Source organism: Heterocephalus glaber, unplaced genomic scaffold, assembly GCF_053883595.1.
Source record: "Heterocephalus glaber isolate CG9 unplaced genomic scaffold, H.glaber_assembly_v1.0 deba00001613, whole genome shotgun sequence".
NCBI lineage: Eukaryota > Metazoa > Chordata > Mammalia > Rodentia > Bathyergidae > Heterocephalus > Heterocephalus glaber.
The window spans coordinates 1907409-1923269 of NW_028258384.1; the positions used below are offsets into that span (position 1 = coordinate 1907409).

Sequence of the window (15861 nt, forward strand, 5' to 3'; positions counted from 1 at the left end):
TGGAAAAAGCTCATGGGGTTTGCAGGGTAAGCTCTTAAGAGCTGGGACACAGAGCACCCTGTTGTGGAAGGAGCTGCTTGAATGCAGAAGTGTTGCTTGTGGATATATAGACCATTTAGTCACTAGTTCCTTACAGAAATTAAAGAGTTTACAGATTGCTGTGGCCATTACAATATTACTCAACATATGAACTAAGCATAAGTTTAGGATACTAGTAAAACAGGATCACTCCAAAATGAAAAAAGTATACTAGGTTTTTTCCCCCCAGAATTTAGCAATAAGATTACAGTGTTCAGGGCCTTTAAATCTAATCTGATCTTACATTTGGGCAACATCAAAGCAGCCCAAATGGTGCCTTCATAAGGTGCCTTTCCTTTAATTCCTGACTGGATAATACTGGGCTCCTTTGGGGTCACCTGGGGTCACATTTGCTCTTCAGGCCCAGCTACATATACTTATGAGCTGTATGTAGCCTAGTAAGTAGATAGTAAGAACAGCAAGCATGTATCTAGAACTTATCATGTGCCACATACTGTTATAAGCTGACTAGCTAGCTAGAGATATATGTATAGATATGGATATCAACTCATTTAACAACATCATATGGTAAGTATTTTTGTTATCTTTCTTTAACAAATAAGGAAACAGAGGCACAGAGAGATTAAGGGCCCTGCCCAAGGGTACACAACTGATGAATGGTGGAGCCAAGATTTATCAACACAGTCTGGCTCCAGGTCAGTGTTCACTCAAATTGGCTCCAAGGAGGACTGTCAGTGATACTATACACATAAGCCACAAACCCGTTTTTAAAATTAAAATCTTAGTCTTAGAAAAGTGATCTTAAAGTAGATATTATTTAGGAAAAATTTCCAGAGATACTGACTCAGTATATCTGTTCCACCAGATGTCATCGTTGTATTGAGGCATTTGCTCACGTGGACACACATATTTTCTCTTTGTCTCTCTTAATGGATTCTCCAAGGAGACATGATAGAGACCATGGAATACTTATTTTTTCCAATTGCTCAAATCTTGGAGAATCTGTTTTTTAGGTCCATCAGAGAAGTGTTCTCTTCTGTTAATCACCTCACCACTCCCTCCCCTTTAACCCCTTGCTAGGAAGTTCCCACGATCTCCTTGGTTTACAGAAAGCAGCGGTCCTAAGCACCTCTAAGTGTCTAGAAGGTCCAATTTCCTCATTTCATAAGTAGAGAAATTTGAGACCCTGGAAAGGGAATGAATTTGGCAAGGTCACAAAGATTGCCAATAAGCCAGAAGTAGAAACCATATACTCTGACTTCCAGTTCAACCCTTTCTCTCTGTCCCTTCCTCCCTCTGTCTTCCTTTCTCTCTTTCTTCCTCTCTTCCATCTCTTTTTCCTCTTTCCTTCCCTTTCTTTTTGGTTTTCTCTCTCCTTTCATTCCCTCCCTCCCTCCTTCCTTTTTTCCCCTTTCCTTTACTTTTTGGTACTGCAGATTAAACCCAGGGTCTTCATACTGAGGTACATCGCAGCCCTTTTAAATTTTATTTTGAGAAAAGGTCTCATTGAGTCACTAAGTTGCTCTAGCTGAACTCAAACTTTTGATCCTCTTGCCTTAGCCTCGAAGAGTGCTGGGATCACAGGTGTGTGCCATCATGCTCAGTTTTCCTTCCTTCCTTCCTTCCTTCTTTCTTTCTTTTTTGGTACTGTGTATAGTATTTTTCTTGATCCCAGGCAGCAGGCTTTAGCTATCCCCAGATCCTACCTTCCATGACCCTGATTTTTATGCTCCCAAACTTTGGGACTTCCAGCTATTTGTTTGTTTCATCATGCTTGTTATGGCTTGTGTTTTAGATGTTCCCCCAAAGCCTCAGGCAGTCATAGGTGGGGCTTTTTCAGAGGTGTCTGGATCTAGAGTGTGTGATGCTGGGATTGATTCATGGTGCAATGCTAGGATTAAGGGTTCTAGGATTAAGGGTGGGTGATTATTAAATTAATACACTGATTGGTTTGGCACCTGCCCTAAGCCAGGTAGCCTAGACAGAAAGAAGCTGCTATTGTTGCTTGCTTGTTGCTACTTCACTGCTGGCTGCTTTCTATCTGCCTGCTTGTCGTGGACTATTTCTCCTTTGTGATGTGCCTCTGCCATGCCACCTTGCCTTGGAGCCAGCCAACTATGGACTGAAACCTCTACAAACTGTGAGCCAAATAAACCTTTTCTCCTTTAACTTTGGGTGTCAGGTATTTTGTCTCAGCAATGAGAAAAGTAACTAAGGCAATGCTGTATATATTACTTTTTACCTATATACTTAAACTTCAGGTTGCTATCAAGTTTATGAAAAATTTTATTCTAGCTTTCAGGGAGCTCCTACTACCTCCATAGAACACGAAATTGAGAGATCAAGGTTCCAGTCTCTGCTCTACTAATATTAAATGTGCAACCTTAGCTACCCATTTGCCCTCTGGCTCCTATTCATTTACTGCACTGTAAAATGGGAACATGATTCTCTACAGAGCCTTTCCCCAGAGTGAAGTTTCCCCTAATAAATACAATTCACATTGACTCTTCCTTTTTCAGACCCCTTCAACACGGTACTAAATGTGACCAAAGTTGTTGGCATATGATGAGATTCAGCTGTACATTTTATTTCATAACTATCTTTGTTGTAAGGATCAACAAAAACTGACATGTAAACTATAATGTGTCACTCATTGAGATGATTATTATCATGCAATAGACTTCTCTTTTCTGAAGCTTATAGGATGTGGAGGCCCATTTGGGACCTAAGGTGAAGGACTGATAACTGCTGCTAGTTTTGCAATTCTTACCTGGGCTGCTGACATGGAAGAGCAGGTGGTGCAGGAGTGGGCTATGCCACAAGCCATTTGCAGACATCTTATTCTGTGACCCAATGCCCAGATATTCCCCAACTCCATGCCCTTCTCTCCAAATGTCCTCAGTGTTTTTCTCTTCTCCTGACTGTTTCAACTCACCCACTTGCTGAAGGGGCCCTAATGGAAAATAATGACTCACTGGGCTCCAGAGGGTAAAGATGAAGAATCTGAACAACAACCAAACTGTTTAGTTCTCAGCTCCTAGGACACCACTGCCCAATTTTCTACTTAGCTAACCCCCTTTCAAGTTTCAACTCCAGCAAATCTTCAATGATTCCTCTGGGCCTCGCATCCATCTCTGCTTATCCACATAATAATATGAAGATTACAATATTTAATTTAATACCTAGTTTTTACTACTTAACAGCGATGTATAGTTGTTTTGAATATTATATGCTCTCAAAGAAATTATAAAATTCCTCAAGGACCCTTCTACTTCTTTGGCTCACCCAGGGTCAGCCTAGCACATAGTAAAAAGTTAATGACTTGAGTTGAACCAACCAACTCATTGAATTGGAGGGAGAAGTTATAGAAAAGGCTTGTGAGCAAGGAGAATTACCATTTATTAAATACTTAGTAGGGCCAAGCTGTATGATAGATGTTTTATATGTGTCATCTCATTTAATCTCCATGTCAGTAATGATAGATGTTATTATTATCCATGTTTTCCTTAGAAGAAAACTCAGACTCCAAGAAGTTAAAAAAATTTGGTCAAGGGGGCTGGGATTTAGCTCAGTGGCATCATGCTTACTTTGCAAACACAATATCCTGAGTTCGATCCCCAGTAACAACAACAAAAATTTTTTTTTTTGTCAAGGACAGCCATGTGATAAGGCATCTGAATCTAGTGTTGTTTGTTTCTAAAGCCCATAGTCAAAGATTAGTAGTAGATTGGATGTCCATTAGTAAGGTGTTGATTAAATAAATTATGATATGCCCATGTATTGGAATATGGTATCATTATAAAAAAGGGAATAAGGGCATTATGGATTTAATGTGTAGCAACATCCAAGATCTATTTTGAAGTATAAAAAGCAAGATGAACCAGGTATGGTGGCACACGCCTATAATCCCAGCACTTGGGAGGCTGAGGCAGGAGGATTGCTATGAGTTCAAGGCCAGCCTGAACTACATAGTGAGACTCTATCTCCAAAACAAAAGCAAGATGGAAGACAATGTAGATTATAGTCCACCATTTGTACTTTAAAAATAGAGTATACACATACAATTGCTTGTATACATACAGGATATTTTGGGAAGGACACACCAGATAACACTGATGGCATCTGAGGGAGGCAGACTTTTCACCACTGTACTTTTTGAATTTTGTCTCCATCTTGTTCCACAAAGTAGTGCCTGAGTGCCTGGGGATAAACCTTGGTAAAGTTCAGGGTGAGAGGAAGGGAGGCAGTATGCCATTGATTGAGTTGAGGAATTCTTAGTGTACCAGCAGCCCATCCCTTGCACCCATTCCCCAGTCCTCTCACAAGCCAACTTCCACATCAAGCAGCTACAATGTTGACTAAGGTCATATCTTTCTAGTGCTCAGAACCAAAAGGAGTAGGTAACCTCTAGAATCTCTAAAATGTCTTCCAGTTCAGACATTTAAGTAACAGAAATTCAAGACAGTGATTCTATTACAGTACATCTGAAATCTTAGTCTCAAAGAACGGTGTGGAGATTTGTTTTTTTGTTTTATTGTTTGTAAGCAAACACACACACACACACACACACACCACATTTCTATTCAATTTGCCAACTAGCTGGTCTTCATGGAGGTTCCCAAGTGGCCATTGAAATACTTGCTCAAAACTGCTATTGCAATCCTCTATGAAGGCCACAAATCCTTCTGTGGCCTCTGTTCTCTGGGGCTATCCTGTTTAGAACACTGAGGAAACTGGCTCACTCCAAAGCTGAATACAAAGGAGCAGGGCTTCTTCTATGCTTAAAGTCCCCTGGCCCAGACCTTCCGACCCTAAATATCCCTTTCCTTCTTCCTTACTACCTGCAGGAGAACAGAGGCTCTGTAAGAGACCCTAGGGAGGAAGTGACACCCTAACTTCACTCCTCGAACCCCATCCCCCAGCAAATCCTACTAAAAAAAAAAACTTAGTCCTTGACTCGGAGGTTTGTGAGCTTCTGCCAAGTGCTGTAAGTATTTCAACATGCCTTGTTTCCTTGAATGTATATGACCTGGAATCTGGCCCCTCTTCTCTCTGAGCTCTAGGAGAGCTGAGGAACAAAGAAAATACAGCCAGACCTTAGCTACAGGACACCCAGGTCAAATTGCTGAAGAATTCAGAGCGAATATGGAGAAGAAATGGAGTGGGAAGGTAAGAAATAGAGAGGAAACATTAAGAGAAAAGTATAGTGATTCCATTTCTAGGGGCTGGAAAAGGATAATAATAACAACATAACCATTTCACAATTTACAAAGATCTTTCACATACACACAACCTCATTTGACCCTTCACAGCTCTACCAAAGTAGATACTTTTGTCTTATTTTGTAGATGAAAATACAGAAGCCCAGAAAGGTCATGTGGCTTGTTCAGGGCTAAAACAATCAAGAAAAAACAGTTTCTCTGGTCCTTTTTGGATTTAAAGATTATGACCCTTTTGTATACAGACTGGGTAGAGTGAGATGGGTAGTTACAAAAGATTATGCCTTATTTTCGTGAGACTGCCCATCTTTTTTTTACTAAACCTCTTTTTGGTCACCTTTTTATCCCTTAGTCATAAAGATACTCAGATGCTACAAGAATAAAAAAACTCTGCAGCAATTTCCCTTAGTAGTTGCCCCTACATTTGTGCTATGCATTAGGTGACATCTAAAAGCAGACATTCTAGACTTTGTCTGTCTGGGTCCACATCCTGGCTCTGCCACTATCTGCCATATGAACTTGAAAAAGTTACTTAACTTCTGTGCTTCTCTTCCCCTATGAAATGAAGGAAATAATGGTTCCTACTTCATATGGTCGTTGAGAATTAAACTGAATTGGTACATGTAAAGTGTTTAGTATAATGTCTTACACAGAGTTAATCTGTGTTAAATAAATGTTGGTGATTTTTATTATTACTACTACTACCATTACTATTATTATTAGAGTGCTTGGCAGAAGAAAGGAGCTAAATGTCAAAGAAATTCCACTGTGGAATGCAACAGACGCAGCCATTTTTAGGCTATATGCTTGATATTTTTTTCCCAGTACCAGGGAGGAATTATAGGAAGTCGTCTCCATTTTTCTACCAAGTTTCCCTCAAGATTAGTGACAACCTCACACAAAAGGGGCATGGGCCGTGAATAGAGGAAGAGTTCTTTTGTTTATGAGAAGCTCAGTGACCTGGACAAGTGACTGAACTTGTTACCTCAATTTCCTAGGCACCATGTTTTAAGCAGCTGGGCTAATTGGCCCAGACAGACATCACACACCCAGCCATATGCACAAATATACAGGTCTGGACACATGGGTGCATGCACATACCCTTAGAGACTGGGTAAGAGGGTGGGGGGAGGGTCGATCCACTGGATAACTTGGGCAGTCTGTTTGAAGACTGCTTATTTAGCAACATTTCCCTTTCCTTTTTCCCTTTGGTTGTATAGAAGAGAGCAACTAATCTGAGAGCTTCACTCCTTCTTCTCCACCCTCCCTAAAGATACTTTTACTTTTGACTTTAGTTAGGACTTGAGGGTCTGTCTGCTTCCTTCTCTGACCTCTCTACATCCAACTATGTAGGATTTTTGGCAAAAAGAATAGTGCTAAGGGCTAAAACAGGATGGATCAGAACCCCTGAAAGTACCAAAACCCAATCTGAAAGTTTCAGTTGGCCCAGGAGATGGATGACAATGATGTTGCAGATCTGAAGAGAAAGAGATCCTAGTGACAAGAATATTTTTTGAGTACTATTGAGTAAGGTCCCGTAATATTATCTTCTGGGCTGGCATCCTAGGGCTGTGAATAAAGGAAGAAATGACAAAAAAGAATTTTATAGCAGTTACTATCTTACTATAAAAATCCAGGGGTAATGGCTTCCATACTCTTGAGCGCTCTGTAGAAAGTCATCCTTCACTCAGAGATTGGAGAGCAAGAGAGAAGAGAAAGGAAAAAGGGGGAAGGGATGGCCCTGTGGGATGTATAGTAGTGGGCTTGAGACCCCTGCTGGAGATGGGCCTGTACAATATCTTAAACCTCAGATATTCTTCTAACTAAGCAATGGAAAGAAAAGAGAGAGGACAATATTGGGAGGAAACAGGGTGGCACATCTAGAAAACATGATAAAAATGTACTGTGAAAATAGGATGAGTTGAGAAAAATATGGTTGTAAGGCAATCTCATGCTTTCCTCTTCCACCAACCCCGGAAACTGGAGCCAAGTAGAGAATAGGGGAGGAAAAGACTGCCAGGATGAAAAGGCTAGATTTCCTCAAGGCACCCAAACAGGCCACATTCCCCACCTACAAATAAATGGCAAGTGATTTCATATTAGCAGCCACAGCATCCACATTCAGAACAGGCAGTTGCACATCCCTTGGTACATTCCTCTGTCACCCCTGAAACCAGAGAGGTCTGGGGTGACCTAAACCCTCTTCTTAATAACTACTGAATGCTAAGGAGAGATGCAGGATAAAGAGAGGATGAAGGTAGAAAAAATATGCAATAAATGTTTCCCAGTCCCACAGTAAGGATAGCAAATGGGTCCAGGCCAAGAGGTACAACCCAAGCTCCCCGTATTTTCTTTGTTACCCTCACCTAGTAAGTTTCCCAGGCTGGGTCCTTTGCACTAGCTTCCTATAACCCCCTATAGAAGCCTCTGTTACATTGAACATGACTCCATAGTCAGATGGGAAAAGACTTCTTTCAGATAGAATACTCACAATCTATGGTTTAGGGAGTGTGTGTGTGTGTGTGTGTGTGTTTGTATGTGTATCTGCGTCTGTATGTTTTAAGAAAAAAACCTTATCTCTAAGATTTATTCATTCAATTCCAGGTGGGACAGTTCCTTTCAAGACAGGAAATGCTACTTTATTGTTCACATAATCTGAAAAGAGCTAATATAATGATTCTCTTTTCAAAATGCAACAAAACAAAAAAGATACTGGCAGGAAAACCAGTGCAGTCTCCTGGGAAACTGGTCTGCTCAAAGGTTGAGATGGCGTCCTTTTTGTAGTTTTGTAAATGTTGACAGCCCAGCTGTTTGTTCATTTTTCACAATACTGAAGTAAATACTACCAATGACAAGAAAATATACATCCAAGGAAAAGTAGAGAGAGAGCTCTCTGTCTGCTACTTAATTGGCATACTCTCAGCTAAGTCTTAAGTGAAGCTGAAGTTGATCAGGGATTGTGGACATCTAAGAGGGTCTTCTCCAAGATCACAAACAGCAGCCCTCCTCACCCCCACCACAGTGGGATCCAGACAGCAGCCCTGAGCTAGCTATAAAAATGCCCTGCTTGAAGCCCCCTGAAGAGAACCTGTGTTTCACATTTAATAATCTTGGTTTACTCTCTAGCCTGAAGTAAGAGCAAGCCAAGGTCACACTGACCATGCATTTCTGAGAAATGAGAGCAAGCTGCAGGAAATTAAATTTCAGAGAAGGGTCCAAACTTAGGCTGAGGAAGAACTTGTTGTTTAATGTTTTTGAGGAACAGATTGAAGTACTGAGAAACAGTAGCGTATAGACCCACCCTACTAGCTTCCAGCAAGCCAAGTTGAGGGAGTTCTTTTAGAGGTCCAGCTCTCTGCTGAGCAGACCACTGAAGGAGAAGCAACTGTATAGTCAGAGTTGCCCTTATATACTGAGTAAAAAGGAGTTTGCCTTTTAAACTATATCTATATTTGTGCATAGTCTCATAGTCTTTAAATACAAATGACACAAGAAAATGGTGTCTGGAGGACTTTTTCTAATTTTCCTAATTTCCTAACTCTTCCTCATCCCCATTCAAGCAGCTTTACAAATTTCCATTTGTCTGAATAAATCAAAATTTACACTAGGATAATAGTAAAGAGTAAGATGTCATACAATTCTGGAAAGATGAAATGGCAGAGCTAGAAAATTCATATAGTCAAACCCTCTCATCTTACAGGTAGATAAACTGAGGCAACAAGAAGTGAAATGCCTGCTCAGAGTCACAGAGCAAGTTAGTGCACAAGTTTTCTAACTTTTAGTCACTGCCTTGCTGGCATCACTGAGATCATCAACTTTTGGGGGTCCAAATTTGGCATGAGGTCTTACTTTTTTAGATTTAAATGAACATTTGAGGCCACTGTACAGCGATCTAGGAATTCAGCTTCAACTAGCTACCCCAGCTCAAACAACCGTCTTCCTGTTTGGCTTCCAAATGCCCCAACCTCTCATTCTCACCTTTCCAATATGAATCAAAGTCACAGTTTGGAGCCAGATTTGGTTGAGGAGGAGGCAAGGGAATGACTTGAAAGATGTCTGGCCAATGATTCTGTGGCCTGAAGCGGCACATCAAACTCTAAGCCAACATGATCTAGGTAAGCTGGATAATAGACAAAAGCCTTCAGTCAGTCAAGAGATTGGCAGATTTGCTCAAAAGATACCTGAATCCCCAAGCCAGGAATTTAATGGTAAACCCAGAAAGACACTGAGCCAAGCAATGAAAGCCCCTAAGATGGGGAAGAGAAAGATAACCTACTCTACTACTGGACCCATCCATCCTTAGGACTCTTGGTTCAGCCAAAAGGTAAAGCGCACCATTCTCCATGCCTAGAATATTCTGTCTCCATCGGAGTGTTCAATTAGCCTAAACAATGTTATATGAGTAGTGAACCTTCCTGACCATTGTCCCATTCTCCAGTAATGAGAGTCTTAATCCTACCCTCACTCAGGAGCTTGCAAAAGCCATGCTTATAAAATGCTCAATAAAAATGCCTCCCATCATATTTTATGGTTCAGTGTTAGACTGGCAGTTGAGGTGGAAAGTGTAGGGTAATGGGTTTACTCTGGAGCACTTTTAAAGACTATAGTTTGGATCCAATGTTAACTTTCTCCTGTTCTGCCTCATCTCCTAGCCCCCATTCCTAATACCACCCCCATTTAGGATTTTAGTAGAAAGCTGTGGACCTGCAATCAATGACACTTTCCTCATCTTTTATCTAAAAAGCTTCCCTGTCATACCAGGAAACCATGCTAGACCTATATTTTTCACAAAATTGCCTGGTTGCCTCCTGTCCTATCTGCTGCTTGGTCTGGGTTGAAGAACTCTAAAATTCCTCATAATCTCTGCAAAAATATAGGATCATTTCTTTCTTGATCTTTTCCCTTTTTTCCATAAAACAGACTTTTGTTACTTGCCTTCCTCTCAGGAACCTTTTGCCTCCCAGTCCTCCCAGCCAACAGGGAAGCTGGCTTCCCTCAAAACAGGTAAAGACAGGGCACAAAATCTACTGCTGGTGACACACAGAACTGTACATATCACAGAATCCACAAAGAGTGTAGATTATATTCTCCAGTATAGCCTAAATCCACTTCCCTTCTACCTCTTGCAGCATATTCCCTAGCCCAAAGGTCCTCTGGCATGGAGTTATCCTCCAAACATAAAACTTAACCTTTCTCTAGGTCTCCCTTAAATCTAAAGAACTTGAACCTTTTAAATCAATCAGTATAGCTTTAGGGCTACCATGATGTCAAACCTAATCCAAAACAATTTGGGTTGTGGGGTGCCTCCAAACACTAAATTCATAGATTTTTAGAGACAGAATTCATGTCAGATATTAGTAGAAACTGACAAATCATCATATAAATAGAAATGGACAAGGCACCAACCTCCTTCAGCATCCTCCATATGGCAACTGGGCAAATAGTGGCTGATAAAGACAACAGCAAACTTCTATTAGCTTTTTCCATTCTTGTGAGACACGAGGGCAGTGCCATAGGTGGCTGGGAAATTTTGAGTAAACTGCAGTGTGGGCAGACAGAGACATTTGGAATCTCAAAATATAAATGGTGGCTAGAAAAAGCTGAGTGACTCAAGAAAGGTAGTATGAGGATGAGATTTTCTGGGAGCTCCAGAATATGGTAAGGTGTTCCTCACTTTTCCAAAATAAGAAACTGAGATGTTCCTGAGAGACTCCAGTATCAAAAATAACTTTAGTGGGCCAGGGATTTAGCTCAGTGGCACCGTGCCTGCCTTGCAAGCATAAGGTCCTGAGTTCGATCCCCGGTACCAAAAAAAAAATAACTTTAATGAATTTAAGATACATCATAGCAGGGACCCAAGCCAAAGTATTCTGAGACCCTGGGTACGTACCAAATTTCTTCTGTCCCTTCCTGAACTATACTCTTTATAATTTAAGCCAGTAACCTTAACTCTTCAGTGAACTTGGTCTGTGTCAGAGTACATACTGGCCACGCCATTGCATAGACCACTGCCCCCTTCCAGCTGCACTGTGAGGTCTTGACCGGAAAGTCTTAGCCAGCCCTCCCCCTGAGTCCCCTATGATCACCCACTTTGAAGTCTGTTCCCCAGCAGTAAATCTCTTCCTGGTAAAATAGTGGCATTTCCAAGTTTTATTACATGCTCTTTAAGGCCTCAGCTCTAGGCCTGCTGACAACACATAAACACCAGGGCCTAGCTTAAGCCCAGCCTCCGTTTCTTACCTTCAAGTTTCACTCAGATTTGCCACTGATTCCAAAGGCCAACAGCCTGCTTTCGACCACAGGGCAAGGCTCAGCCAGTGTTTCACCTCCCCAAGTAGTAACCCAGACAGCAGCCAGAGGCCCTACCCTGGGTGTCTTCCCCAGAGCCCCTGAACTGCATCAAAGCAGGGAAAAGGTGGTCCAGCAACCTTCACCCCAGAAACTGTTCCACACAGTCCAGGGAACCTCTCCACTTCTCAGGAGGCCTGGGTAGTTGTGAGGTTGCTCATGACAGCCACTACACAGTTGAGCTTTCTTCAAGTGGGACCTGCACACTGTGGCTATGCTAATGGGTCAAGGTCCGAAGCCCTAAAAGCCCCAAATCCTTCTGGCAGGATAGTATAGGGAAGCTGCAAACTAAAAACACAAGTCTATGGTTGAAGGCAGTAGAAGAGGCTCTCCAAAAGAAATCTACAGATGCATGCCCTACAATTCAAAGTTTCTATGTTCAGTTAATCTTCAAGCCCCTCAGTTGCAGCAAAAGTATATGCTGAAGGTTGGCAAGAGGAGAGAAACCCTAAGCTCAGGGGCAACACACCAAGTGGAATGTTTAGAGCAGTCCTGGGGAGCCACCAGCAGGAGCTGGACAGAGGGTATCCCAAACCCTCAATTCGGTCCTGAGACCTTTCACCAGAATTGCTAAAAGGCTTCTCCCACAAAGCGAGATGGCTCCAAGTTTTCCGAGCTCACAGGCCTCCCAAATGCGAGGAGCATGCAAGCCTCGGGTCTTGCAGCCCCTGACATGGAGAGTGAGGGCTATGCCCCTAACCTTGCTAGTCTTAGGGAAACAGACAAAGTCAGTCCCAAGCCAAAGTGGGAGTGGCGGGGCGGGCATTCCGACTTCAGGCGGAAAGAGGCACCCCGCGGATAGCGTAGAGGCACGGGGTGCATGGGAGGCCACCACTGAGGTTGGGGGCGGCGCGGAGAGAGCTGCAGAGCTATGCCTGCCTGCGGCCTCCGCCCCTGTGGCAGGAGACCGCAGAGACTGCCTCCCAGCCGGCTTTGGGGCTCAGCTCAGAGGGCACCAAGATCTGCTCATTCCCCCAAGGCGACAGAGGACAGCCAGGCCTGGCTGGGCCGTAACCACTGCAGTGAAAGAGACGTGCTCACATCCCCATTCACACTCCATCTCTCCCTTTCTCTCCTACAGACACACACGCTTGCTTTGTATTTCACTCTCAGAGAATAGTCCTCAGTATTTCTGAGGTTTTTGACACAAAACACCTCCGCTCCACCAAGGGAACTGAGGCTTCTGCGAAGATCCGCAGTACGGTGTTTCTGTCAGAGCCCGCCCGCCTCCCAACTCTCTCTAGTCATGACGCCCCCCAATCTTGCAATATCCCCCCCCCCCCGCGCGCTGCACGCAGAAGCAAAGTACTTTAAACAAATCCAAAAGGTGAGTCTGGGTTTGTTCCAAGCAAAAAAGTTCATTGCTTGCCTGTGATCAATAGATGTCCCGGTTCCCACCCCCAGGACATCTTGGCCCTAGTCTCTACAGCCCAGGCTGCCCAGAGCCCAGCAACCCGCACCCTGGCAAGACCATGGGCAGAGAGCAAGGGGGAGAAGTATCAGGGGCGCTCTGGAGGGGCATTTAGACCAGAAGGTATGGGGGCGGCAGCAAGAGCATGCACCCTTGTCCAGAACGCAATGTGGGGCTCTTGGGGCCACTCACCTGCTTGGAATTCCACTTGGCGATTTTTCTCTTTTTCCTCCTCTAGCAGCATGGAGTAGAGGATCCCGACAGAGTTATGGATGCCGAAGATGGAGCCATTGCACCAGGTGGCTGCGAACACGACCATCCAGCCGAAGCCACCTTCGGGAGGCTCGAAGCCACGCACGGTGCCGCGGGTCTCCACTGTGGGCGTGGGGTTGGGTTCGAGCACGGACTCAGGCTCAAACTCCAGCTCTGGCAGAGGTGCGGGGTCCGGTAGGGGCTGGGGTCCTGGCTGGGGCTCCGGTGGAGGCACTGGCACTGGAACTGGCTCAGGCTCAGGCTCAGGCTCGGGCTCTTGCTCCGGACTATCCTCTGGCTCCTGCTGTTCGTGGTCTGCCTCCTTCCAGGGCCCCTTGGCTTCCTCGCTAGCTGGGCTTTGCAGCGCCATCGCGGCCGGGAGACTGTGGCCGCTTGGGCTGGAGGAGCCGCTGTGTGGCTGGTACTTGTTTCTGCCGCTGTTACTACTGCTCCGAACGTAGCTGCCGCCTCTGCTGCTGCCTCCTCCTCCCGGCGCCCCAGCTGGCCAGCCCGTCCCGCGACAGACGGTCCCACGAGCCTTCTCCTCCTCCACCTCCCCTATTCAACCCCCCTCCTCCTCTCCCCACGTCATCTCTCTCCTGCCCCTCCTCCTCCTCCCACCTCTTCCTCCCTCCACAGGCAGCCGCTACAGCCTCGGCTGGCTCTTCTCCCTGGCCCTTCTTCCTCCTCTTACTCGTCTATCTACCCGCCGCTGCCTCCTCTAAACTCTTCCCAACTACTGAATCCTGTTCTTGTCCAGATGCCCAGTACAGGAAAGATTAAAATGGAAAAAAAGAGCACGAACTGTCCTATTGTCCTGCCCTCTCCTCCTTAGAGACTCTAGAACCGGCATTGATCAACCCTGAGTCTCCAAGGACTACCCTGCTTATTCTTCACTCCCATTCCCTTCTTCCTTACAAGCAGCTTGCAACCGAAGTGGCCCTGGGGACTTCAAGAGGACAGCTACCCAATGAAGGACACTTCCCTGCGTTCAGGAATCCCTATGTCCCCACTTAGGCTTGAGGGTGCGACCTGGAGGGGACAGCCAGGGTTTCAGACAGAGGGTAGGCACAATCCTCTGGAGCCCCTGGCTCAGCCCCCCTCTCTGACCTGCGCACCCTCCAGTCTCCCCCTACCTCCGCCTTTCCCGGCAAATCCTGGCCAGGCGGGGAGGGGAGGAGGCGACTTCTCAGGGAGGTCCGCCCCTCCGGGCAGTCAATCAGGGCTTTGTTTGCGCCAACCTGCAGCCCAGAGGAGCCGCCAAGGGCCAGGTCTGGGCCAGGGCAGGGCTGAGTCTGGGCAGGGGGCCGGGCCAGGAAGGGAGGGAGGTGCAGTGGCACCTGAGGGGCCAGGGATCAGGCCCGGCCCGGGGGCGGGGGTGGGAGGGAGCCGGAGTTCAGTTCTGGCTTCTCTTGGCTCTGTCCCAGACTGGGGAGAGGGAAGTAGGGGTCCAGTGGAGCCAGATTGGGCAAGGGCTGCCCCGCCTCCGACATCCTGGCTAAGCTTTTCCCTTGGGTGCTGGGAACTCCAGGGAACCTCAAGTGAAAGGACCCACACCGTCCCCTTCTGCCCATCTTGTCAAGTTCAGAGATGTGGGAGCCCCATCAATATAGGCCCTACCTCTACGAGGGTAAGGGAGAGTTTGTCCCCCAGAAAGCTTATTGGTTGTAAAGGAGGACAGGGTGCTCTGTCCTGCAGGCAGCAGGGGTCCCAGCCAGGGTACATGAGGGTCTGTACGTGTAAGGCCCTAAACATGAGCAGGCCATAGTGTTGTTACCAAGCTACTCAGCTCCCCTCCTCCTCTCCCCATGTCAGGAGGGCCACCACCAAGTCCCTTGTAGGGTAAACCACATCTCAGTAATCCACCTCTCAGTAATCCACATCTCAGTAAACCCCCTGCCAGGTGAAAGACTGCATACCGGGTGGAAATGCCTCTTAGGGCTACCTGACCTCTTCCAACGTCATTGAATGGTCATTAAACACCGGAGGGCAGATGAGACTGAGTGGGAGAATACAGTAGAGGCATCCTGAAGGGCTTAAAGTACTTTGAGAGAAATCAGCCAATTTCACAAATCACTGAATGGTGCCAGTCAGCAGAGCAGGCATTGTGCAAATGGATAAAGCACGTTCCTTATTGCTTCCAGCTAAGTATTATCCTCAGCTTTGTGCAGGCACAAAAACTAAAGCAAAACTGAGGTCAGGGCATTTATTAGTCCAAGATCATGGGCTTTGATTTCAAAGACAAACTAAAATTCAAGGTAGAACTCCATACAGCAAAAACCTAATTTTCCTCCATGTGCATCACCACAGGAGTCTAGAACTTAGTGCTGATGGAAGAGGACAGAGAGGGAAGGCAGGATCTAGCTGAGATATCCAGCAGTAGGCTTCTGGAGAAAGTGATATCCAAATTGGACCTAGAGTAGTGGGTAGGATTCTAGTAGTTTGGGTAGGGGAGTCTGTACTCTGAGCTCAAACCACAGGGACATAGAAAGACTCCATTCATAGAAAGGGAAGAGAAAGCTAATCAGGCCAAAAAGTTTATATGTATGTTGCCTCTCCCAGGAAACATATGCATTTTAATAAAAATCCACA

The 15861-nt window shown here is 45.2% G+C and overlaps 1 protein-coding gene across 1 annotated transcript in view; it reads right to left on the bottom strand.

Moving 5' to 3' along the window:
• Slc16a2 (solute carrier family 16 member 2) overlaps positions 1-13830 on the bottom strand; it is a 211733-nt gene extending 197903 nt beyond the window's left edge. Inside the window, exon 1 of the mRNA XM_004867500.4 lies at positions 13210-13830. Coding sequence (XP_004867557.1) covers positions 13210-13639 — 430 coding nt within the window. The 5' untranslated portion in view covers positions 13640-13830. The remainder of the gene's footprint in view (positions 1-13209) is intronic.
• Positions 13831-15861: the final 2031 nt, after the last annotated feature.